This window comes from Rhinoderma darwinii, chromosome 3, assembly GCF_050947455.1.
Source record: "Rhinoderma darwinii isolate aRhiDar2 chromosome 3, aRhiDar2.hap1, whole genome shotgun sequence".
Classification (NCBI taxonomy): domain Eukaryota; kingdom Metazoa; phylum Chordata; class Amphibia; order Anura; family Rhinodermatidae; genus Rhinoderma; species Rhinoderma darwinii.
In genome coordinates, this window is record NC_134689.1 from 384,945,000 (window position 1) to 384,972,299 (window position 27,300).

Genomic DNA, 27,300 nt, shown 5'->3' on the forward strand with positions numbered 1-27,300 from the left:
CAGAGATGAGCGTTGCAATGTAGCAAAGCAAGGTCATCCGACATAGTGTGCGTGCGCTCCTCTAGTTGTGCTATGCAGCATTTCATTTGATGGACATGTTCTCTCAAGGCCTGCATATCCTGCTGGCCTGGGCCACCACCGTATCTGACCTCCTCCATCTTATTGGTGAGAGTAGTATGACAAGCATGGTTGGCATAGAGGAGCTGGTTGGATACCTTTTGAAGTGCAAATTCCTTTTCAGAATCTGTGCGCCATCCCAATAGCGATGCAGAGAGGGAGTGTGATTGCTGCATGGAGGACGTAGCGGCCTCGGTGCTATCTTGTTCTGAGATGCAGCAAAGTCTTTCAGGCACTCTGCCAAGGCTTTGTAAAGAACCATCTCAGCGGCAGGGAGAACAAAGGGGACATTACAATCTAGTGTCGTGAGAGGGGGTAGGAAGATGTGTAAGAGAACAATATCACACAGAAGGGGGACATAGGATGTGTAATATGTACCACAATGCAGTTTGCTGCGATGAGACAATGATCCCACAGCAGGGAATGGGGGAATTTGTGGAACGTATCACTGAATGGGAACGCCTACTCCGATTTTGAGTTTTTAAGAAAGTTGAAGTCAGAGCAACATGAAAAAGATGTAAGCCTACAAAAAACACAAATGTATCTTGTAAAAAGTTAAGGTACTCTAACATATCCAAAAATCAAACACTCAATTTTTCCAAGTGAAATGTTGTGTTAATGAATTTCTTAAAGAGGTTATCCCACCATAACAACTTATCACCAGACCACGGGATAGTTGATATTGTTTGATCGCTGGTGGTCCTACCTAGAGCTCTGGATCAGAAAAACGCTACCAAGATATTAAGAAATTGATCAGCACAGAATTTAGGAAGTGAACGTACGTTTTCATCATTGCGATCCCGCGGATGCGGATCATCGGCATGAGTGAGGCTGTATTAGAGCGGCGATGTCCCAGCCAATTAACCCTTTAAATGACGGTCAATAGCGACATTTAAGTAGTTTGACTCGTCAATGGCCCACGACAGCAGTCCGACAGCATTTGCCATGGCGGCAGTGGAATTAACAAAAGCCACAACCTAATAGATTCCCTTCTGACCGGCAATAACGCTTTGGTATATTGAATATACCAAAAGCAATATAAAAATAACCAAAAGGATCGTATTGTGAAGTCCCTAGTGGGGCTAAAAAAAAAAAAGCAAGGTTTAATAGAGTTTAACAAAAAAATAAATAAATAATAAATTGACAGTAAAAAAAAAAATATTCCATAAAAAGTGGGTTTAAAAAATAAATAAATATATATATATTTATTAAAAGAAATTATACATACAGTGAAAGAAATAAGTATCTGATCCCTTGCTGATTTTGTAAGTTTGCCCACTGTCAAAGACATGAACAGTCTAGAAATTTTAGGATAGGTTAATTTTACCAGTGAGAGATAGATTATATATAAAAAAAAGAAAATCACATAGTCAAAATTATATATATTTATTTGCATTGTGCACAGAGAAATAAGTATTTGATCCCCTACCAACCATTAAGAGTTCAGCCTCCTCCAGACCAGTTACACGCTCCAAATCAACTTGGTGCCTGCATTAAAGACAGCTCTTACATGGTCACCTGTATAAAAGACTCCTGTCCACAGACTCAATGAATCAGTCTGACTCGAACCTCTACAACATGGGCAAGACCAAAGAGCTTTCGAAGGATGTCAGGGACAAGATCATAGACCTGCACAAGGCTGGAATGGGATACAAAACCATAAGTAAGATCCTGGGTGAGAAGGAGACAACTGTTGGTGCAATAGTAAGAAAATGTAAGACATACAAAATGACTGTCAATCGACATCGATCTGGGGCTCCATGCAAAATCTCACCTCGTGGGGTATCCTTGATCCTGAGGAAGGTGAGAGCTCAGCCGAAAACTACACGGGGGGAACTTGTTAATGATCTCAAGGCAGCTGGGACCACAGTCACCAAGAAAACCATTGGTAACACATTACGCCGTAATGGATTAAAATCCTGCAGTGCGCGCAAGGTCCCCCTCCTCAAGAAGGCACATGTACAGGCCCGTCTGAAGTTTGCAAATGAACATCTGGATGATTCTGAGAGTGTTTGGAAGAAGGTGCTGAGGTCAGATGAGACTAAAATTGAGCTCTTTGGCATTAACTCAACTCGCCGTGTTTGGAGGAAGACACCGTCCCCACTGTCAAGCATGGAGGTGGAAACATTATGTTTTGGGGGTGTTTCTCTGCTAAGGGCACAGGACTACTTCACCGCATCAATGGGAAAATGGATGGAGCCATGTACCGTCAAATCCTGAGTGACAACCTCCTTCCCTCCACCAGGACATTAAAAATGGCTCGTGGCTGGGTCTTCCAGCACGACAATGACCCAAAACATACAGCCAAGGCAACAAAGGAGTGGCTCAAAAAGAAGCACATTAAGGTCATGGAGTGGCCTAGCCAGTCTCCAGACCTTAATCCCATCGAAAACTTATGGAGGGAGCTGAAGATCCGAGTTGCCAAGCGACAGCCTCGAAATCTTAATGATTTACAGATGATCTGCAGAGAGGAGTGGGCCAAAATTCCATCTAACATGTGTGCAAACCTCATCATCAACTACAAAAAACGTCTGACTGCTGTGCTTGCCAACAAGGGTTTTGCCACCAAGTATTAAGTCTTGTTTGCCAAAGGGATCAAATACTTATTTCTCTGTGCACAATGCAAATAAATATATATAATTTTGACAATGTGATTTTCAGTTTGTTTTTTTTATATAATCTCTCACTGGTAAAATTAACCTAGCCTAAAAATTCTAGACTGTTCATGACTTGGACAGTGGGCAAACTTACAAAATCAGCACGTGATCAAATACTTATTTCCTTCACTGTATATGTTATTGCCAAAATAATAATGATCCATATAATAAAGTTAACATCAATTTAACCACATGGTGAACCACGTTTAGTAAAAAAAACGCAACACCACAACGGCTTATTTTTCCATTTCTCCACCGAAAACAAAATTCTTAAAAGTAAAACAATAATCTATATGTATCTCTTAATGGATCTATTAAAACATAAAATTCACACACAAAAAACATACGACTCCATTGAGCGAAAATAAAAAGTAATGGCTCACGGAACGGGACAACATAAAAATAGTGTTTTACAACTAAATGTGCTATGATTGTGCAAAGGTAGTAAAACATAAATAAGTCATTGAGCCAATGCTCAACTCACGGATCCCCGTCGTTCCAGCGCCGCTACTGCCGTTCCTCGTCGCTGCTCTGTATGGACATAGCTGTAGCGATGATGTGTTAGTATACCCACATAATCGCTGAAGCCAATCACTGGTCTCAGTGGGTATACGGCACAGGATCGCTAAGGCCACTGCTTTGCACAACGATCACGTTGGTATATGGACACGTCATCGCTGGAGGTATATCAATACAGAGCGGCAGGGAGGAAAGGAGCGGCTGGAACGACTGGGATCTTTGTGGTAAGTAATTGCTCTTAATTTTTTTTTTTTTGGAACCCTGCTGCATTGGCCAATTTTTTTAAATAACTCTGGAAAACCCATTTAAGGCCCAAATAGACTGGGTCCTTTAGGGGTTAAACTAAACATATATCAGCTTATCCTGGAGACTGTTAAAAAAAAAAATTAATATATTTAAATGAGTAGCTGTGCAAACCTGGGGGATGTGAATCTCAGAATAGGCATACATATAATGCAGAATTAAACGATATCATATGCAGCATGTGAACATAAAGATAACCCATGACAACAGACATAAACAAATATCTTTTATTAGAGTATGTCATTACATTGGCCTTATTATAAAAAAAAGTTACAGGGGTTGTATGAGATTAGGAAAAAGGATCTGCCTCCCCCTCCATCCAGAAACCGCGCCATTCACTTAAACAGAGCTGAGCTTTCATACCACAAGACAGGAGTGGCGCTGTTTTTGGAAAAAATAAATCAGACTTTTTATCGTAATCTCATACAACCCCTTTAAGACACATTTTGAAAGATTAAAGTTTAGGCAGCACACCCCTCTAGAAGACCATGCAACTTCGGGTGGTCGCCTTAAAGAGGTTTTAATGCATAATGGCAATTTAAACATTTTTTTTTTTTTATACATGTCCCCCATAGTCTTCATCTTATAAGTCGGACTTGTTCTGGACAGCAGAAAACCTGTCTAAGAGAATGAGAACCATTTTGGCAGCGCAGCACCTAAACTAACTTTTCATTAATAACGGTCACTGCCGTTTATCCTCTAAAGGAGAACTCCACCCCAAATTTAAAACTTGCCAGGGGCCCTGCTTTGGAGATGGGCAGGAACTCTTGCCCCATAGACAGTAAAGGAGGACTGCATATCGGCCTTGCCAGCTGTTAAGGATAGCTGATAGGTATCTGGGGGCCCCACCGCTAGGACCATCATCCATCGTGAGAACAGGGGCCCCAATCACCGTTTCTCCTCATTGCTTCACCGCAGTGAGGAGGATTTTAAAACGGAGCGGCAGTGGAGCACGTGTGCTGCCACTCCAAAGTCTATGAGACTAACTGAAACAGAAGAGAGTGGTACTCAGTTGTATCAGTCAGTCCCATAACACGCCACTCCATTCAGGCTCTTCCTCACTGCAAGGTATGCAGTAAGGAGCAATGGGTGGGGGTCAGGACCCTCATTCTCTTCAATGGTGTGGGTCCCTGCGATCAGACACAAATCACCATGAGGATTTTTTCTTTTCAGGCCAATCCCATTTATACCCAGAATGGTCTGGTAGCAGCTCATACGCGCGCTCTCCAATAGAAGTAACACGCTGGAAGTTATCTAAGGTCTATGTACAGCTTTACAGCTGGCTATCAGATCAGTCCCTGGTGCAGTAGTGGAGACCACCAGAAACTCTATGAAAAGCGGAATCTCTAAAGTTTGGAAGGAGTTCTCCTTTAAAGTAAGTTTTTAACCATGAACTATTAACAGAATAAGTAGATCATAACCCACAAGTACCCCGATTCAACAGTTTGGTAGATAATGATTGAATAACGTTATAACCTAACGTTTAACTCCACGCAAATGATCATAATCCGTAAAATAAAGATTGTAGGGTCAAGTAACAGACCAGGGCCGATAATTCTCTCAATTGCAAGTTTCCAAAGTACTCTGTGCACAATATAGGCAACAGCAACCTCTGCTGCATGTTACTGCGCTGTTCAGTAGATGTAGTCAAAAAAGCCCCCCTACTCTGACATCATTCAGTGCTCTGCAACGATTGGCTGAAGATATTCCAGACTAAATGCCCTCCAGAGAAGTGCAGCCTCAGCCACTAGCTGCAGAGCAATCTCAGAGAGTGGGCGTGGTTTTGGAAGCTTCTGCTGTACCGCCCAGTAACATCCAGCAGAAGTTGTTACTTCCAAGTGTATAGAGCCCTCTGGAAACTTGCATTTGAGGGATCAGAGTGAAAGAATTAATGGCCCTGGTAGATTACATGATACTCGTAGCTCCATTTTTACCAAGAATGAAAATTGGCTGGCGTTTTAAGTTAAGAAGTGGCATTACTTAGTTCTTCAGGGAAACTATAATAAACAGGTGTCCCATTGGATGAGAAAGCCTTCATGTCACCAATCACCCCAAGATCATTGGAAAAGTGCACGATGGGTTTGTAGAGCAGCGTCTGGAGAGCAAAACAAGATTTTTATTATATTAAAATGTAAATAAACAAATTAAAAAGAGAGAAAATACTCAAAAATGTTTTAACCCCTTAATGACCGGGTCGGAAAAGACATTAATGACCAGCTAAATTTTTCTGTTTTTGCCTCTCAGCAGCCATAACTTTTTTTTATTTTTTCATTGACGCGGCTGTATGAGGCCGTGTTTTTTTTACAGCGTGAATATAGGAAAAAGCGATTCTTGGCATGGTTTTTCTTTTTTTATCCCGTTCACGTTTCACGCTAAATAACCCATTAGATTAATTCTTCAGGTTATTACGGTCGGGTTTTTTGTTTTTATTTAGTGTAGGAGCAATAAAATATATTTTATGCTAAATAATGCCGTTTTTGTTATTTTTTTTTTAATCCCGTTAAGGGAGAACTTTTTTTTTTTAATTTGTAATGTATTCAAATACCCCTCTATGCTAATACATTACACTGTGTCACTATGACACAGGCTGCTGATCGGGCAGCACATAGTGTGCCCGAACAGCAGGCAAATTGAACAGAGAGCCTTAGGGTCCTTTCTAGGTCCCTAGGGCTGACTGCAGAGGGATTCCCCGGTGTTTGATCGCATCACCGGAGTTCCGCCGGGGGGGGAACAATTGCCACTCTCTGCTTGGAGTGACAGATCAAGCATCCAATCAAGAGACCGCTAAAGCCATCAGTCAGAGCAGAGGGGCAGGGCCGGCGGTGTTCTCTGAGGAGAGCAAGGAGCACTTGTACATTAACCCCTTCAGGACGCAGCCACTTTTGGACCAAATGACAGAGCCTCATTTTTTAAATCTGACATGTGTCACTTTATGTGGTAATAATTCCAGAATGCTTTTACCTTTGGTTTTCTCGTGACATATTGTACTTTATGTTAGTGAAAAAATTGGTCGATAAATTCAATATTTTTTGTGAAAAACACCAAAATTTGGAGAAAATTTGCAAAATGAAGCATTTTTCTAAATTCAAATGTATCTGCTTGTAAGACAGATAGTAATACCACACAAAATAGTGACTAGTTAACATCCCCCATATGTCTTACTTTAGATTGGCATCATTTTTTGAACATCCTTTTATTTTTCTAGGACGTTACAAGGCTTATAAGTTTAGCAGCAATTTCTCATATTTTCAAGAAAATTTCAAAAGGCTATTTTTTTAGGGACCAGTTCAGATCTGAAGTAGCCTTGAGGGTCTTTATATATTAGAAACCCCCACAAATCACCCCATTTTAAAAACTGCAGCCCTTAAAGTATTCAAAAGTATTAAAGTTGGGGTGGTTTTCAACTAATGGATATAGGGCTTGTGATTATTCTCCTTGATGTGCCGTATGTGGTCTGTGATCGTTGTCAACTGTTGTACATGAATCTGCAAACACACTTAATAGGACGATATTTCATTGCAATATAAAATTATTTTTATCTCAATCAAATATTTATAGATTGTCTATTTTTGTCATTTCCAGATTCCGACAATGGGCTGGATTGTTTTCTCTGGTTTCCGGAGTCCGTATAGAACTGTTCTAATTATTCACGTGTAAGGCCATTCTTATTCATATACATTTTTGGTCCAATATTGACACCCTGTGTGGAGAGCGGTCAGAACAGCATGGGATATTTGTTCATTCTATTTAAGGTTAGCATTTACATTAGCGGGTATACACCATTTTATATGGGGATCAATTGTAGTTTGACATTTATAAGGACACTATCATAGGTCTTATCTATGGATAATTGGAGGCAGAATGCCTTTGATATCTATACATGTAGGCAGGTATATTATACCTATTCATTGTATAGGAGGATCATTACACATACATACAATGGACCCTATACTAAGTGTTCCTAGCTAGTAATTGTAGTTCCCAACGATAGAACCTTTTTTAGACTATTTGTCCTATTGGATCTCGTTCCTGTTAGATAGATTTTCTTCCAGGCAGTAAAATGGGAGTTACACAGTGTAGTATACACTGCGCATGCGCAAAATTAACAGTCGTTTTTTTGCCAAGATGGCCACCACGCTATGCGCGATCTAGTACACATGCGTGGGAATAGCTGCCTGCGATCTCACGGGATTTGGCGATGTATCGCAAGCAGCGATTGCAGTTATCACACATGTGTTATACGTAGTATACACACATGAACAGCTGAGACGAAGGCCTGATTTACACGAGCGTGTGCGTTTTGCGCACGCAAAAAAAAACGCAGCGTTTTGCGTGCGCAAAAGGCACTTGACAGCTCCGTGTCTCATCAGTGTATGATGCGCGGCTGCGTGATTTTCGCGCAGCCGCCATCATAGAGATTAGGCTAGTCGACGTCAGTCACTGTCCGTGGTGCTGAAAGAGTTAACTGATCGGCAGTAACTTTTTCAGCACCCTCGACAGTGAATTCCGATCCCCATATCGAGTAACCTGTTTAAAAAAAAAGGAGGTTCGTACTTACCGAGAACTTCCCGGCCGTTGCCTTGGTGACGCGCCTCTCTTGACATCTGGCCCCACCTCCCTGGATGACGCGGCAGTCCATGTGACCGCTGCAGCCTGTGCTTGGCCTGTGATTGGCTGCAGCGGTCACTTGGACTGAATTGTCATCCCGGGAGGTCAGACTGGAGGAAGAAGCCGAGAGTTATCGGTAAGTCAGAACTTTTTATTTTTTTCCACGTTCACGTATATTGGGATCGGAAGTCACTGTCCAGGGTGCTGAACCAGTTTAACTCTTTCAGCACCCTGGACAGTGACTGTCTCCTGCCGGGTTCGGTCAAAACGAGTTCGGCCGAACCCGGTGAAGTTCGGTTCGCTCATCTCTAAGACACTCCGTTTGGATGTTTGTAAACAGAAAAGCACGTGGTGCTTTTTGGTTTACATTCAGTTTGACAGCTCTTGCGCGAATAACGCAGTTCGCACGGAAGTGCTTCCGTGTGACCTTCGTGGTTTTCACGCACCCATTGACTTCAATGGGTGCGTGATGCGCGAAAAACGCAGAATTTTAGAACATGTCATGAGTTTTTTTCAGCGCACTCACGCTGAGCAAAACTCACGGACTGTCTGCATGCCCCCATAGACTTGTATAGGTCCATGCGACCCGCGTGAAAAGCACGCGAGTCGCACGGACGTATATCACGTTCGTGTAAATGAGGCCTAAGAGGAATGAGCCATTCCAGTTTCTGCAATTGACATTTTTGAACGATTTTTATTATATACAACTGGGTGAGTTATGTCATTAACACTATTGAATCTAGGACTGTTTTCTTCTGTATCAGTCCCTTAACCCCTTAATGACCGCCGATTAGCCTTTTCACGGCGGTCATTAATGGGCTTTATTCTACAGCACCGCTATTCCACTGCGCTGCTGTAGTATAAAGTAAACAGAGCAGGGAGCCGTCAAATCTAACTGCTCTCAGCTGCTAGAGGCAGCTGAGGGCTGGGGGCGTCCCTGCTCTGCCGGGTGAGATCGATATTAGTATAGATCTCACCCGTTTAACCCTTCAGATGCGGTGCTCAATAGCATGCACCGCATCTGAGTGGTTTTGGAGAGAGGGAGGGAGCTCCCTCTCTCTCCCACCGACACCCGGCGATAAAATCGCCGAGTGTCTGTGTCTTCTATGGCAGCCGGGGGTCTAATAAAGGCCCCCAGGTCTGCCTGGAGCGAATGCCTGCTAGATCATGCCGCAGGCATGACCTAGCGGATGCCTATCCGTTTTAAACGGACAGGCAGTAATACACTGCAATACAAAAGTATTGCAGTGTATTATAATAGCGATCGGAGGATAGTGAAGTCCCCTAGTGGGACTAGTATAAAAGTAAAAAAAGTTTAATAAAGTTAATAAAAAAAAAAAAAAAAAAAAAGTGAAAAAAAAAAAAAGAAAAACCCACTTTTTCCCTTTACAAAATGCTTTACTATTAAAAAAAAATACAATAAAGCAAAAAAGTTACACATATTTGGTATCGCCGCGTCCGTAACGACCCCGACTATAAAGCTGTTACATTATTTAACCCGCACTGTGAACGCCGTAAAAAATAAAATAACAAACAATGGAAAAATTGCTGTTTTCTGTTGATCCTGACCTAAAAAAAAAATGTGATAAAGGTGATAAAAAGTCGCAACTACTCTCAAATGGTACCAATAAAAACTGCAAGTCGTCCCGCAAAAAACAAGACCTTATACAGCTATGCCGACGCAAAAATAAAAAAAAGTTACAGCTCTTCGAATGTGACAATGGAAAAATGTAAAAAATGGCTTGGACATTAGGGCCCAGAATGCAAGCAGGGGGAAGGGGTTAACCACCATTATGTATGTTTACATTTTCATGTCTGTATCTTCACATTGCATTTTGTCTTTGTGCAATCAGTTTTATATTGTATTTGGTCTGTTTTATCTTAATTGGGCTTTGTGAGCCTTTATATACTTATGACCTGATGTGTGGTTTTATGCTTGAAAAAAGTCCTGTTGGACTGAAACGTCGCACGGGTGAATAAACTGCTGTTGCCTTTTTGGAAGTGCTGCCTCTGTCCATTTCTTGTTTACTTCCAAATTCTGGCCCCATAAACTTTCCCACACGTGGCAGGAGGCAGGACGGAGACACACTGTGTGCTTCTTGTAACATACCGGTACTGAGCTGCCAGCACAGGACAATAATACTTCAGAGGTCAATGGAAGTCGCTCCGCAGCCACGTGCTGACAGCTTAGTACAAGTGAATAGCAAGCGGCAACTACAGCTAAAATTGTAGTCATCATTTGGAGCCCTGCGTACTGTAACATAGAAGACAGGGAGCAAGAAAGTTTTTACAATTTGAAGCTAGAGAACATGCAAAACAGTATGGGGGGAGATTTAGTAAGAATGGCGTTCCTTACGCCAGTCTTAATATGCAGATCGCTGGAGTAAGATACACCTAATTTATTAAGAGGTAGCCGCATCTCTGGCCATCCGTGCGCCAGTCAAATCTACACCCGTTACGAGCATTTTTTTGGCGTAAATTTGTTGGGCTGAGGGTGGCCCGTCCCTTCAGTTAAACGCTGATGCTACTTTTGCGCCATTTGCGACTCTTCTACGTCAGAAATGTGGTGTAGAAAAGTTATTAAATATCATCCTCTGTGCTAGATGAGGTTTTATTGTTCAGTGTTTTTTTTCCCGTAACCTTCTTACTGCCGGCAGTTATATCTTCACGTCCTAGACTTCCTGGGACCAGACTGCCAGTAGTTGTTTTTTATGACCAGAACTAAAATCCCAACAACTAGGGACTGCAGGGAACATTTAGGACGATCTGAAAGCTTTCTGCAGCCTCTGAATGGAGAAACCGTCTGGTTGGGGTTACGTTATGTCGGTTAATGGTTAATCTTGGAATAGAACATTTTTCTATAATTATATCAGTTTTATGACCAGATACAAGGTCAGGCCTCATGCACACGACCGTATTTTTTCCCACCCGTAAATACTGGCGTAACTATGGGTCCGGTGTCACCCGTATTCCACCCGTATTTACGGGCACGTTTTTGGCGGCAAAATAGCACTGCACTAATCGGCAGCCCCTTCTCTCTATCAGTGCAGGATAGAGAGAAGGGACAGCCTTTTCTGTAATAAAAGTTAAAGAAATTCATACTTACCCGGCCGTTGTCTTGGTGACCCGTCCCTCTCTTCACATCCAGCCCGACATCCCTGGATGACGCGGCAGTCCATGTGACCGCTGCAGCCTGTGATTGACCTGTGATTGGCTGCAGCGATCACATGGCCTGAAACGTCATCCAGGACGTCGGGCCGGATGTCGAGAGGGACGCGTCACCAAGGCAACGGGCCGGAGACCGGACTGGAGGAAGCAGGAAGTTGTCGGTAAGTATGAACGTCTTTGATTTTTATTTTTTACAGGTTTATTCTGATCGGTAGTCACTGTCCAGGGTGCTGAAAGAGTTACTGCCGATCAGTTAACTCTTTCAGCTCCCTGGACAGTGACTATTTACTGACGTTTCTTAGCAACGCTGCCGTAATGACGGGTGCACACATGTAGCCACCCGTCATTACGAGAGCTCCATAGACTTCTATGGACTGTCCGTGCCGTTATTACGGCCTGAAATAGGACATGTTCTATCTTTTTCAACGGCACGGGCACCTTCCCGTGAGAAAACGGGAAGGCACCCGTCGCCAATAGAAGTCTATGAGCCCGTTATTAGGGGTCGTAATTACGACCCGTAATAACGGGAGTTTTTACGGTCGTGTGCATGAGGCCTTAGTCTGGTCCCAAATCAAAGATCAATATGCAAATACAAAGAAGGAAATAACCCCGGTTAGCTCCAGGCAAAAATACTGGTGGCTTAAGTCCATACACATAAGATAGCTGGACGTTCGGCAGGCAGCTCTCTCCCCTGACCTCCCTATATACAAGCACATTCAGCCTGGCCAGGCGTTTTGATAGCCAAGTCTAATGTTTATTAGGTGAAAGACAATCCGCCCCCTACACCTCTGGCAGCACTTATCTCCCGGAGAAACAAAGTATTGGCCATGTCCAAATTCAACATGTCCGTCCCCCCCCCCCCTCCCTGTCTCTGGAGGGATCGTGTTTCACATGCTGGGCAGTGCAGAATATAGCCGCAGAACAGTGCTGTGAGTAATTGCGGTACTATCTTACACCTTGTAAGAGGGGGAAGCAGGCAGCTGTAAATCGAAGAACTGTCGGTTAGAGAAGAGAGGAATCATGGGTACTGTAGTCCTTTACATTGGCAATCCCACCCAGAGCAAGCTCTAGCAAAATGAAAACAATAGTGCTGCACAGAGCTGGGCAAAATCAGGAAAATAAAAAACAAACTACTTCTATGGTACTTTTCAGGTTTTTTTTTTTTTTTTATAAGCCCGAAAAACCCTTTTAAATTTCCTACATAAGAAACTTTACGAACACGGACTATGGAATTTCTTGAGGGCATCAGCTGTTTATTCCATTCATATTCCGTTATATTTGACCTTGATCTGCCATTTTATTCATGAAAGATGAAGAGCAAGAGAATCTTGACAGTAATGCGCTGTGGAATATATTGCAGCTAAAGGAGGATTATGTACAAATAGAAGACACCACAATATACATGTATGTTCAATGACACTCCAGTCTTTGCAAAAACTCACCTCCATTACTTTGCAAGAATCCGGCGTGTACTGGAGAACCAGTGATGGCAGCACTAGGGACGTCTGGGAGGGCAGACAGGAGCCCACTCATGTCCAGAGCTACAAAGAATAGAAACGTTTGTAGGAAAACACTACAGGAGATACATTTTGTTGAATAAAACACATGGGTCACTGATCGCTGAAACTATGGAGACGTATGTGGAGTCATTTACAGAGCAATGCCCGATTCCTACACCCAGTCCCGCACGTATCCTATTTATGGGTCATGGTTTTCTCTACATTTACGAGGATTGACTAGTAGAAGGTACTGTGATATTTAACCCTTTTACTGCCTTGACAATATACACTTTTGACATACACAAATAAAATCAGAATAAAAAAAATAATCACATTATACCCCAGTATCCATATACTCAGTAAAAGTAGACACCTGACACAAAGTAAGAATGCTACCCAGCACTTTACACTCATAGGCGACAACCGGACCCCGAACGGATCAGCTGTCCTGGCTGCCACTGGGCGCCAGAAGCTATGCAGGTGTCGGAAGCAGAAGGCTCTGTACACTGTATAGTGACTGTGCTGCAGCTCTACTCCTATTCAAGTGAATAGCAGCAGAGCTGCAGCATGGTCGCTATACAGGTTATGGAGCCTTCTGTTTCCGGCACCGACCACTGCATAATCAATATGCGCAGAATAGGTGATAAATATCTAATCAGTGGGGGTTTGACCGCTGGGACCCCCACCGAACACGAGTATGGGCTCCTGGGAGCCCTATATGAATAAAGCGTCACTGTGCATATTTGGCTACCACTCCGTTCAATCTTTGGGGCCGTCGAGCGCAATCTTCGTATGGGTCTCCCAGGAAGGGCAAAGTAAGCCCGTTCTCGTGATAGGGGAGGTTGCCTGCGGTCAAACCCTCACCGATCAGAGATTTATAACCGGTCCTGTGGATAGGTGATAAATACGGATGATGGTAAGACCCTCTTTAGTTCCTGGCCCCTCCATAGGAATGGGACCATTGGAAACAGCCAAGCACTTGAATTTGAAATTACAAAAGTTTTAGTCCACAACCATTTACTACCTATATAACTGAAAAGGGATATAGTAGTGATCCCCCGCCAATTGTAGATAATTGATATTATATTGCTATGTACCACTCCTGCTAGAGAGCGGTACATAGCATGTATAAAGGGGTCAGAAATAGGGAATAGAATATCACCCTACTGACCCATAAGCTGCTATGGGAAACGTGATGGACGACCACCCTAATGGGTCAGTAGGGTGATATTCTATTCCCTATTTCTGACCCCTTTATACATGCTTTGTACCGCTCTCTAGCAAGACTTTATATGAAGTCCGTCTTTCTGTGGACCTTTTTTCATGTTCAATAATAAAATATATATTTTTTAGATCTTGATAAAAATTCTCATGCGTCATTGCATCCTTGTTCTTTTTTGGTCTAGAAATCATTTACTAGCTGTAGCGCCTCCGCGTACTCGCCCCAGCCATAACTTACCTTCGCACCAGTAAGAAAGGAATGGTGAGGATGAGGCACTGCATTGCCCTACAGTTTTTATTTTCTCCAGTGTTGGTTTAGGGTTATGCATTACAAATATTAGAAGTTGCTCACCTCCGCTATCAACACGACGACCAGGAGAGGTTATTAATGGGCCGGTGGGAACCTCTGGGAGGTCCACCTTTTCCTTCTGAAGAATCTCATCCAGCTCTCTTTCTAACTCATCCGTGTCAATATCTGGGATGAGGAGAAGAATTTATTAAAAAAAGTCACAATTAACGGTCATGACTTTAAAGGCAATGACCTGTACAGCGTTCACTGGTAGCACATGTCTCATATACATTCGTTTTCATGGTTTTGCATGCAGTACCAGAAAAAAAATAAAAAAATATATGAGCATACACTCACAGCAGTTAAAAGGGTTTTCATTAAAGGAATATTCCAATCTCGGACATTTAAGGTATATCCACAGGAAACGCCACAAATGTCCGATAGATGCGGTCCCACACCTAGCTCTCGTACAGGGCTCCCTGACCCCATCCTACCTTCTAGCACTGTCGTGGGGCTCCGGTTACTGCTATACAAAAGGTAGCCAGGTATTCCGGAAACAGCTAGCTATGCTGTTTACAGAACTCCAAATTCCAGAAAGAGTAGCTCGCGGTGCTATGCTTTTTCCGTTCACGTCTACGGGAGTTCCAGAAACAGCATAGCAAAACGTGTTTGGCTGTTTCCAGAAAACCATGCCACCTTGTAAGGCAGGAGCTGGAACCCAGCAACAGAAGGTAGGTCATGGGTCCCCTTTCTAGAGAAAGGTGCGTGTCCCAGCCCGGAGACCGTGAATCACACATTTATGGCATCTGCCGTGGAGATGCCATAAATGGCCTAGGTGGGAATAAACCTTTAAAGCTCATTCATGGTATAAGAAGTTAATCAACTCTCCAATATACTTTTTGTTTGAATGCTTTACCATTCAGGATCTCTGATTGCGGTCAGTGAATTAAATCATTTGCATTTACACAGATGAAACCTTGTAATTTACAGTATGTTAAAAATACCAAGTATAAACCGTTATTTTTATATAGACGAGTGAGTCTCGGAGTTTAAAGAGACCTGGTCTGCAGACAAAGTCCCACAAGGCATTGCCGGCCTGTGTTATTTCCCTGTCTGTACTCTCCGGGGAAGAAGCTGGGCAAGACAAGTACCGCTTCTACAGTGCTTGCCTAGTAGAATGTGGCCCCCAGCCCACGACAATCATAAACCCTAATCAGGAATATGGACAGGGGTTGTCGTGATGGGAACACACCTGTAAGATAAGGAAGATGAAGGGCTCCTTTTAGGGTTATTAAGTGCACAGTTTGTTACAAGAGAAAGCCTTATGTCAGCTTCTGGATATAAAAGAAGAATATTTCCATTCACTGACAGCAAGCAGAAATCTGAAACATTGTGAAGAACTGAAATGCAAGGTATGTTAGAAGTTTTCTGAACTATATTATTCTATAGTAAATAAGCTTTATTTGCATTAGTCTATGTTCACACCTGCGTTGCGTCGTCCGTTCATAACAGAAGTAGTGTGAAGATAAGGCTATGCACGTTCGGGGTGTACATTTGGCTTTTGCACCGGAAAATGCTCCCAACGCATGTGCTGAATTGGTCCATAGACCCCCTATGGGTCTAACGAATGCCATAAAAACGTACTTTTGGCACCCGCCAGGCTGGTTATATGTTGAAAAAAAAAAAACAAAAAAAAAAACACCCGACCCCTCACAATACCATGCACCTTACTTACCAAGATCACTGGCTCCTACTCCCGACAGGGTCTGGTTGAGGTCATCCTGTAGGTCACAGAACTACAAGAAAATAATCTCTTTATAAAACCAATAAGGACAAAACAGATTTTAGAAACAGAGAAAAAAAAAAAAAAAGGGTAAGCAGCAATGATCCAACAGTACCTAATATAGGCCTTGTTGGGGTTGGACCCAATTATCGAGTCAGAACCTAGGCTCACCAAAGGACCCTCCCTAGACCATTGCTCCTGGCGCTACATTTGGGAACTATGGCGGATATGTGTAGCTGGTAGTGTCTTTTGGGACTATGACAAACATTGGGCAGCATGACTGGCACCATACTTGGGGACGGTGACAGATAATGGGCAGTGTGGCTACATTTGGACACTAAGACCGCTACGGCTGCGCACTGTGGCTGACATTATTAAGCAGTAAATAAGCCATTAACAGGCGTTTTTGCATCCAGTAGCCGAGCAGGACAAGCAGCAGGAAGGAGACAGCAGAAAGACTGTGGTCGCTGGCAAAGAGCTGGCTTCAGATTAAGAAGTTCCTGAACCTGAACGGCTCCTGACTGCAGAACGACTACTAATAGTAAAATCGGTATGTTCTTTAATCCAAATTTAGGTTTTAACATAACGGATTCATTTTGTGTTCCTTTTAATATTATAGTAAGTTCCACAATGTTTGCTCCGACCCGGCGACACCTTGTTCTGGATGGGGAGACCCCAGTATAAAGAGTCCTGCTCTAGTCCTCTGCCTGGACAGTCTGACCCAACTTATATCTGTGAGCAAAATCTTAAACATAAAAGGCCATAAATGAGGTGTTCTTCTTACCTCTTGTATCTGGTCTACTAAACGCTCCGTTTTCTCCAGACTGACGTCTTTCAGGGCTGAACGCAGAGCGGAGACTCCTACCTGGTATGCAGACACCACCTAAAAGTAAACAAAGAATTACATTTCTTTACAAATTAAATTAGAGTATCAAAAATATCAAACGATTATTGAAAACTATTCAAAATAACATATTCCTGGCTGCGCCAGCCCTCGGTTATTCCTCCTGGAAACATATGAAAAAAATTGAAAACTGTTCCGATCGTCAATAGCGTGTCCATACATGCCCTGACACCGTCCAATCAGTGCTCATAGTGTCAGACTGTGTAAAGACACATCCTATTGACAGGGTAATGGCAACACAAAGTGGTCCATTTATTCATACATTTCCAGGAGGAATATCAGAGCAACAGCACAGCATTCTAAAAAAGATGCTCCAATATGGTCATGGAATTTAAATCCATGTCATGTGCTGTGACTACCATCACCTTGCGGTCAGTCTCTGCCATGGATATTCTCTCTAAGATGCTCTGCACGGTGTCCAACTTGCTCTGCAGCGCAGATATTCGTTTTTCTGCAAGTTTCCTGCGACGCAGACATCGTAGTGCCTAGGACACAAAAGAGATTCAAGAACATACGTAGTGAAAGGACAAAACGGAGTAATAAAAGAAATTAAAGTTCGATCATCAGTACATGGGTCTATATAGCGCATGAAACATTAGGTCAATGTATAGAATTCCTGCTTGAATGTTGATCCAGTCTGATCACCACTTGGGATCAAGCAGGACATTTTTCCTTTATAGGGCAGATTGGTTCATGCCTTATGTTTTTTTTTACCTTCCTCTGGATCAATAGGGGTAGAACAAAGTTCTCCCATCCGCCGTAGACCAGTGCCGGGAATTACGGAGCACGTCCTACTTTTCGTTTTTTACTGCCCGTGTTCCCATGCTTTGTAGGGGAGCAGGGCACGAAAATGCGATCCACGGCCGTCGGCTGTGCCCGCAATCGTGGGCCGTGATAGGGGCACGCCGTGTGCATGAGGCCCAGGTAGGCAGGGGAAATACCCTTTTTTTTTCCCCAAAATGTTTTTTTATTAAAGATTTTGACAAGTATGTAAAATAGAAGGAAAATAAACTGACAATTCAATACCTATGTGAGAAATGGCAATGGATAACATATTGGACCATTCGTGACGCTTGCTCGGTTCAGTATTCAAGTCCATATAATTATTAACTGCGCACCCATTATGTGATGCTGAAACGGGTAATGAAGGAATAGAAAGACAGGGGGGAGGGGGAGGGGGGGCATCACAAATCAAAAGGTCAACAAAAACCTCCCAAGTCTAAATTGTGCAAATCGAAGCCAGCCACGCGCTCCATGCTTTCCAATGTATGACCAGCCTCTCGTCATTGTGCATCCCAACACCCCACAGGACTTTAAGAGGCTCTGTCACCAGATTTTGCAACCCCTATCTCCTATTGCAGCAGATAGGCGCTGCAATGTAGATTACAGTAACGTTTTTATTTTTAAAAAACGAGCATTTTTGGCCAAGTTATGACCATTTTTGTAGTTATGCAAATGAGGCTTGCAAAAGTCCAAGTGGGCGTGTTTAAAAGTAAAAGTCCAAGTGGGCGTGTATTATGTGCGTACATCGGGGCGTTTTTACTACTTTTACTAGCTGGGCGTTGTGTATAGAAGTATCATCCACTTCTCTTCCGAACGCCCAGCTTCTGGCAGTGCAGATCTGTGACGTCACTCACAGGTCCTGCATCGTGTCGGCCACATCGGCACCAGAGGCTACAGTTGATTCTGCAGCAGCATCAGCGTTTGCAGGTAAGTAGCTACATGGACTTACCTGCAAACACCGATGCTGCTGCAGAATCATCTGTAGCCTCTGGTGCCGATGTGTCCTCGCTCGTCCGACACGATGCAGGACCTGTGAGTGATGTCACAGCGTGATCTGGCAGAAGCTGGGCGTTCAGAAGAGAAGTGGATGATACTTCTATACACAACGCCCAGCTAGTAAAAGTAGTAAAAACGCCCCGATGTACGCACATAATACACGCCCACTTGGACTTTTACTTTTAAACACGCCCACTTGGACTTTTGCGAGCCTCATTTGCATAACTACAAAAATGGTCATAACTTGGCCAAAAATGCTCGTTTTTTAAAAATAAAAACGTTACTGTAATCTACATTGCAGCGCCGATCTGCTGCAATAGCAGATAGGGGCTGCAAAATCTGGTGACAGAGCCTCTTTTACATTAGAAATGACCAGTAGCTTCGGATTTAAGGGCCTGTGGACCTGCCAACTGGGCTCTAGACAATATCCCCCTAATAGCATTACCTCACTAGTATAATCGTGCAGAATGTTTTAAAGAACTGTCATAACGTCCAGTACGTGTTGAAATACCCATTAAAATGAGTGTCGTCAAAAAAGAAAAAAAGCCAGTGGGTGGCTCTGCACCTACTCCCAAATTTCCATATTAAGCACCCCACTAAGACTGATTGGCCAAGAGAGACCACATGACCGCATCCATGGCATGTATCAGACTAAAAAGCCGTGAATGTCTCCGAATGGCCCCGGATGACATATCAACCCAGCCGTGTACTAAATTTACATAGAGGAAGCGCGCTTTCTAACTATGCCCAAGCGGTCTTCTTTCTATCCTAGCACCGGACTCCGTATAAAGGAGCGCTTTAGAGCTCTGTATAAATAAAAAGGGTTATCCGGGTTCTTGCCCTTTTTTCCTAAGACTAGGTTCACATGGTGCGTTTTGAGCATGCATTTTGGTTGATGAACTCCCATTGAGGGACATGACAGTTTATCTACAAACCCCCCAAAAAAACCTGCTAAAAATGCAACAAAAAAAAAGTACCATGTGAACCGAGCCGAATAGCTGCCACTGACCTGTATTAACAAAACACACAGCTCTCACCTGATTCTTATTTCCGGCCTTATTGAAGCTTTTTGCCTCTTCCGTCAGCCTACAGAGAAAGAAGACCTAACATTTCAGTACGGCCGGATAACAGCATTCGACATACTGGCCATAAATGGGAAAATACGCCCCAGGTCCGACATGTGTCCTGATAGATCTCACTTGCAGGAAGATGGTTGGTAAAGGATATGTATGGTATTGGTTTACTGTTAAGTTGTTAAAGGGTGATTATGGTTTCATCAGTTACTCATTGTATAATGAAAAGTAATGTCATTTTCTGTGTATCGAATGCTCACAATGTTCAAGATCTCTGCTAGCTGTCATTGAATAGAAAGCTTTGTCTACTACCAGAAAATGAATACCTGTCCTATACGAGACAATCACACAGGCGGTATCATTTTTAACAGAATCCATGAAGCTTTCTAGTCAAACGCTGCAAGCACATATATTGAAAACCATAAAGAATTGATACACAAAGTATATCAGAAAATTCCAGGTGCCATCACTTGTGCTACTCACCTATCGGATTCCTCACACGCACTCTGCAGTCTCTCCGATAGCAGCTTTTCACTTTTCTGTAATTCGTAAATGCCCAGATCTGTGTCCCCTATGGGAGTTACTTGACTATTTCCTCCCTGGACAAACTTGACAAGCTGTGGGGTAAGAGAATGATCTGCACAGGGTTAGGGGATTAAAAATGGCAGGGAAACACGAATAAAGTAATTGGGGTGGGGGTTATAAGGACTTTTACTGTGAACAATGGACCTCTATAGTAAAAGAAGGGTATATGGGATATAAGTGTCGGGCTGGAAATCCTTTGGCCCACCAGAAGACAATGATCCTGAGGACCACCCTCCATCCATACAGAACATGAGCACGTCCACTATTAATTACAATCGTTGTGATCATTGTACACAGGGGACATTTCATCAATAGGATATAGACAATATCGGTAATGATTGGCACCAAAGTCCGCTAAACGGGGCTGCCGTCTCCTGGACCTTTAGGGCCCATTATCTGGTACTCTGGTGGGCCAATCCAATCTTGTATGGGGATTATGGGTGATGTGGCAAAAAGGGTATTCCAACAACAGCATCTTCTGATAGGTCAATCACATCCGTGGTGGTCTGGGACACCCCATAGAGGTCTGAAATGTATGGATCCCAGCACCTACATAGTCTGAATCTTACACGGATGCCCAGTAAGCAGACTGATAAGGGCAGCCTGGCATAGATGCTTTCCCTACAGTACCTAGGTATTTAACCAGGCTGGTATAGCTATATCTTCAGGAAAATAAACTAGCTATAGCGGCCTGTTAAAACGTGTAGGGACAGCACTTAATTCGGGCTGCCCATATCAGAGTAGGGTGAGCGGTCAAGGGTGTTTTCTATTGGAGACACATGAAAGCAGTTCGGCTCCGTTCACATTGGCGTCATTGTTCAGTTTCATCAGATTTCCATTACCCCTTACGGGCAGATTAGCAAAGCCTGGCCTGTAGAGCAAAAAAACAGAAACCTGACAAATTTGGAAAGTCAATGGGATCCGGTCAACATCCTAAAAAAGTAAATAGGTAGAAATTGGACCTATGATGCCAGCGTGAACAGGCCTGAAACTTGATCTAGTAGATTGTGAACACCAGTGGATCACACAAATGTCACAAGGCTGCCCTAAAGGAGGCTCTATTGTTACAGGTGAACATCTCCATTCATACTCGGACCACTTACCCTCTCACCGTCTTTCTGTAGAAGACAAATCTTCTTGTCTCTCAGCAGTTGTAAGAGAACCAGCTGAAGGGCCGGCTGACCTGGAATCAGGTCTTTGCAGAGTCCGTGGACATCATCCTCACACAGTAGAGGGACACTGCTCAGAGGGGAGGACTGGTACTTCTGTAACACCACATTGGCCTGATCCTGGGGGGGTGACAGAACACACAGGGCATTAGAATATCAGTGAACACCATCAACACTCGGCAGTTCCTTCTTTTTTAGCTTTATATAACCTGTGGCTCTGTTGCAAAACGACAACTCCCGCCATGTCCTTACTGTGGCTGGCATGCTAGGAGTTGTAGTTTTGAAACAGATGGCAATCAACCGGTGGGAAACCTATGCTGTAAACACAAGACACATCGGACCGGTCACGTTATATTGTTTCTAACCTTTAAAAAAAGTTTTAAAGTTTTACATAAATAATGAGATGATAAAAAAAAAAAAAAAAGTTCTCCAACTTTCTAACATACTTTGGGTTTCAATTCCTCTCCACTTTAAAGACCTTTGCTTGCTTTCAGCAGATGGAGACATTCTTGTTTATATCCTGTGGCGGAAAACGCGTACAGGCATAATATTTCTCACAGCGGAGAGTTTGTTACAGTTGTGTTTAGTCAAATCCTAGATCCCCGCATAGGATCCAATGATCTGTATTGCTCACTAGAAACTATAGAAAAGCGGAGAAGATAGGAGTATTGGTGCGACTGGGAGCAGCACTCTCCATTATAGCCTACGGGACGATGTGGAGACATCAGAGAGAGCACGTTCTTGTGATCATGGGTGTTTGGGTAATCGAACCCTCCGCAGTCAGATATTTATGGCATTACCTATGGATATGCCATAAGTGTCATTTGTCAGAATAGAAACTTTACAGAACAAATCTATCCCATATCCATATAACCCATAAGAAAATATAACCCTCATCTTTACCGTCAAGATCTTCAACATTCACCTCCAATAATCTGATATCAGTCTTTTGTATTAAACCAAACCATGAAAAAGAAGTAGTTAAAGGGGTATTTTTCAGAGGACCTGGAACTCCCCAAATTAAAGGTAAAGCAAATATCTCCAAATAAAGAAGAATCAAAACAGTGGTGAAAAAATAACTACAAAAAAACCAGCAACTACTACTCCAGCATCCAAAGCAATGCATACCCCCATTAGTCAAAGTCAGAGCTCATGACTCCACACACCACAGGATGTGCCTCAGGTATAGGTGAACTGTCCTCGAAAAGGGATATTCCCACCACAAAAAGTGACAGCATATCGCTGAGATAAAGGATAGGATAATGGGTGGGGTTCTGACTGCCGGGGCCACTCCGATCCTGATATAGAGGGGTTGCAGCACTGTAGCAGTAGTGCGGCCCCTTCAATATCAGAAACGTGGTAGTTTCGGCAGTCAGACCCCCCCTGATCATAAAGTGATGTCAAGTGATATGAATAACCCTTTAAGCCTGGTCTGAAGCAAATCTAGCATGTCACAGTAAGATCATCACACTAACCTGATAGAGGTAGCGCCCATCTAGAGCGGTAAGCCGCCCAGTACTCACTATAGCAGCGCTACATACGCATTATATTTTGCACCGATCCAGTCCCCAGCACGGCTCAGTGCCCCGACGAAGGTCTTATCGACCGAAACGTCGACGTCGCACATGTAGCCTCTGGCATCCATCCAATAAAGATATATATTTTTGTAACACAAGCAAGGTGTGCCGACTACAAATTCTTAACCTATACCCGGGTTGGGACCCTACCTCGAGCACCCAAAAGAAACCAGTGCCATCTGAACACAACCACACTGATAGAGGTAGCGTCCGGCTGAGATCACACAATGTTCATTTTTTCCGACACGACTTTCAATGCAAATCTACATGTGGATTTTGATTTTGATTTCCCCCGCAAACGATTTGACATGCTTCGGATTAGAAAGTAAGCTGAATGCTGCACAGATTTTTTTCCGCTACATGTGAATAGGGTTTCCAAAAACTTCCCTGTACTGTAAATTGCTGCGGATTTTCAGTGCAGAATAAATAAAAATCTGCAGCAGTTCGGCATAGTGTGAATTCACCCTTATGCGGTGTGGATGATCTGTTGTCTCTGGATCTGGACAACTTGACATTACTGAAGAAACTAGGATTCCTGCACTGTACTAGAAAACCCTTAACAACTAGGTCTACTTTTGCTACCATTTTATGGATACAATGCATTAAAAATAAATGACACCCCATCTCCAACCGGTTTGTGCTCCTTTGCAGACCTACATTTCGCCATGGTTACAGACTACAAGAAAGCCCTGTGTAGTCTGATCCTGTAGTCCCTAGTTAAGGCCCTTTTACACGGGCCAATTATCGGGCACACGAGTCCATGGAACGCTCGTTGCCGATAATTTCCCTGTGTAAACAGGGCGGCGATCAGCAGATAAACCAGCAAACGCTTGTTCATTTGCTGACCGGATAGTTTTAAAAATTAAAAATATTATCGTTGGCAGCAGCACATCTCGCTGCCAACATGATAATAACGTATGGGGACGAGTGATCGGAGTAACGAATGCTCAACCCCATACATAGCCCCTTGTGAAAGGAGCAAATGAGCGGCGATCAACGAGCTGTCTCATTGATCGGAGCTCGTTACACGGACCAGGACGGGCCGCGTAAGAGAACCTTTACGCCCTCATATCTTGGTGTTCGCCTGCCTCCCCGCAGCAGTGTTGATAAATTGCCCAGCATGCTACTTCACTAACCTTTATTACTTCAGGAACCACAAATGGCTCATCGGGGTTTAACGGTCCACCTAGAACGGAGCCCAGTGTCCAGCGTAGAGGTTTGATGACCAGCTGTCTCACGCCCCACGAAACCCAGCCACTAGTGATACCCGTCACAAAATCCGACTCTCTCTGCAGGGAACCGCGACTGCCAAAAACGAACAGGAAATGTAAAACGGAAATCGTCTCTCCTGTCATCTCAGTAACAGTTGTTAATCCAGAAATATCATTATATAAACGAACGTTACGCAACTTTCTAATATACTTTATCTTACGATTCATGCGTTTTCAACATCTCTGTTTGCTGACAACCAAAGCGGACATTCGCACACTCTGAAAACTTGTCCTGAAAATATGCTGCTCACATAGGTGAAGAGCTGGTTACAGGGTATTAAAAGAAGGTTTACATTCACTGGCAGAAAGCAGAGATCTTGAAAATGGTGAAGAATTAAAACATGGGGTCTATTAGAACGTTGTATAGCTTTTAATTATACAACGAATAAGATTTATTTACAGAACAATGGAAACCCCCTTCTCTGCATAGAAATACCAGCAAGTACCTGCGGTTCACATAAAACGGATTATAGTTTGGGTTTAATTAAACCTACCACAGGAACGTCGTCACCCAGTCCTCACCTCAGCATTTCCTGGATGACTGTTCCCAGACCCAGGGGCATACTGCCCTTGCGGGTAAAGTCTGTTTGCAATTGGCGAAATGTGACGCTTACAAGATCCTGAGCTTTTGCGTATTTTACAATTAAGGGCATCCAGAACGCCATTTTACTGTCCCAATCTACACTGTCCACATCCCGGGATTGTCTGACGGCAGAAAACAAGAAGGACATCCGTTCATCATCATCCCAGTCCGATGGGAAATACCGGGCCATGGTAATACCTAGATCAACGGGTAGACCTGAAATACAGAAGAAATATCATCATCTTTACTTCTGATCAGTGTGTCAGGTAATACTGCACATACTATAATAGGATGGATAGATAGATAGATAGATAGATAGATAGATAGATTTATACAAGTGCGGTGCTTCCCCAACAGAGACGGAACTGCGGAGTAACGCGAAGTATCACCATCATCTTCTAGCGCTCCCATCTTTCTCCATTTCATCAGTCCAAAGCCAACTATGCCATAAATCTACGCCGTATGGCCCAGTGCTGTACATTTACAATGGAGTGGGACTGAATCGTCTATTTCTACAGAACAGGACAGGTGCCCAGACTTCTTAATGAGAACTATGTATTGACTACTGACAGTGGTAACGTCACCTTCTCTACTGAACCTTGTGATCATGTGACCAATTCAATGTACGACCATTTGTCCAGTTTTAAAAACGTAATGATATTTCTTTTGTATGATTAAAAATTAATAAACAATTTTCCAATGTACTTTCTGTATTCATTTCTGGCAGTTTTCAAGATCTCTGTTTGTTGTTATTCAGTAGGAACATTCTTTGTTTACTTCCAGTGGATACAATTCTGTCCATGATCATGTGATGGACACAGGTGCTAGGATCGTTAGAAGACACAGCTTTGATACACATACTGTAACGAGCCGTGCACCTGTGTCCATCATATGACCATGGACAGAATTGTATCCACCGGAAGTAAACAATGAATGTTCCTACTGAATAACAGCAAGCAGAGATCTTGAAAACGGTCAGGAATGAACACAAAGTATATTGGAAAGCTCTATAACTTTTAATTATGTAAAAATTAACATTAAGTTAGTTGTAACCGGACAACCCCTATAATAGAAAATGGCATAAAGGTCAGATCACTGGTGTTTGTCCGGCCATTATACCCAATAATGAATGGGAGATCCCTAGACATCGGACTCGGCTGATATTTCCTACAGATTATAATGGAGATGGACAGAGCATGTGCGGTCATGATTTGGGGTCCAATAATCAGAACCAAATGATCACATCCAGTGGTTTAGAGCTTCCAATAATCAGTCAGTACCAAAGATACCAGCCTATAGGAATCTTTATGCAAATCTTTATACACCCGCCCTGGCTCTGATCATCTTCTTCAAAGGCAATTAATGATTTGTTAATTAATATATTATAAATGACTAATCACAGGGCTGACCGCTATAGCATGCAGGTATTCAGTAAAGGCCATGTCATATTTTGGGGAATTTGGGCACAAGTCGACAACCCACACCCCAGTACTACAGCTAAGTATATAATACAACAAAGGAAAGTGAAGGACAGAAAAGAAAGTAACAGCTATCATTATATATCACATAATGTTCAGTGAAGCGGCAGGCAGCACTTTATAACAGCAGCCAGCGCCATACACAACACACTATGGTAGTACACACCGTAACCCACGACAGCCGGCTGTCACACTAGATTTGGACTTCCTCGGACACCGTCACTGGCTAATCCATAGAGACGATACAATGATAGAGCGTCTCCATCGGGACGTCCCATACATATGCGCGTCTCTTACATGCCACCTGCTGGTAGTTACATGGTATTGCCTCTATAAACCTACAGTGCTCCAGAGTCGGGAATTATACTTTCGTTTTTAATCATTCCGCTCTACACGGTGATTACGAGCGGTATCAGTGTGTGTGAAGGAAACGGGCGAACAAAAGGCGTGTGTATGAGCTCCCGCCCACCCAGTGACGTCATATTGGCGGGAAAAGCGGAATTGAAGTGCAGAAATCGGAGCCTTGTGTCGGGTGACAAGTCTTGGTAAAGTGTACGTGCCTTGTGTGTTATGACACACACACCCACACCACACCACACCACACCACACCACACCACACCACACCACACCACACCACACCACACCACACCACACCACACCACACCACACACACACTCTCTCTCATATCCTGTGGCACTGCTGAGGTGTCATCAATGC

At 43.3% G+C, this 27,300-nt stretch overlaps 2 protein-coding genes across 3 annotated transcripts in view; one reads left to right on the forward strand and one right to left on the reverse strand.

Annotated features, from left to right (window-relative positions):
* Window positions 1-3,809: 3,809 nt before the first annotated feature.
* CHMP7 (charged multivesicular body protein 7) lies at window positions 3,810-27,010 on the reverse strand. Its single transcript, XM_075858890.1, has 12 exons — window positions 26,750-27,010; window positions 25,045-25,321; window positions 24,388-24,556; window positions 21,609-21,794; window positions 20,404-20,537; window positions 19,885-19,933; window positions 17,434-17,553; window positions 16,949-17,047; window positions 16,117-16,177; window positions 14,445-14,567; window positions 12,815-12,913; window positions 3,810-5,691 (listed from the first exon to the last, which is right to left on the reverse strand). The coding sequence occupies exons 2-12, from the start codon at window positions 25,293-25,295 to the stop codon at window positions 5,654-5,656; spliced, it is 1,329 nt and encodes a 442-aa protein (XP_075715005.1). The 5' UTR covers window positions 25,296-25,321; window positions 26,750-27,010; the 3' UTR covers window positions 3,810-5,653.
* Window positions 26,842-27,300, forward strand: part of GINS4 (GINS complex subunit 4) — a 36,332-nt gene continuing 35,873 nt past the window's right edge. The window contains exon 1 of one of the 2 annotated variants that reach the window (XM_075858892.1): window positions 26,842-27,128. The gene's annotated coding sequence lies outside the window, so the exon portion shown is untranslated. Of the gene's footprint in view, window positions 27,136-27,300 lie in introns of both variants that reach the window. The other variant, XM_075858891.1, reaches the window with a different exon arrangement.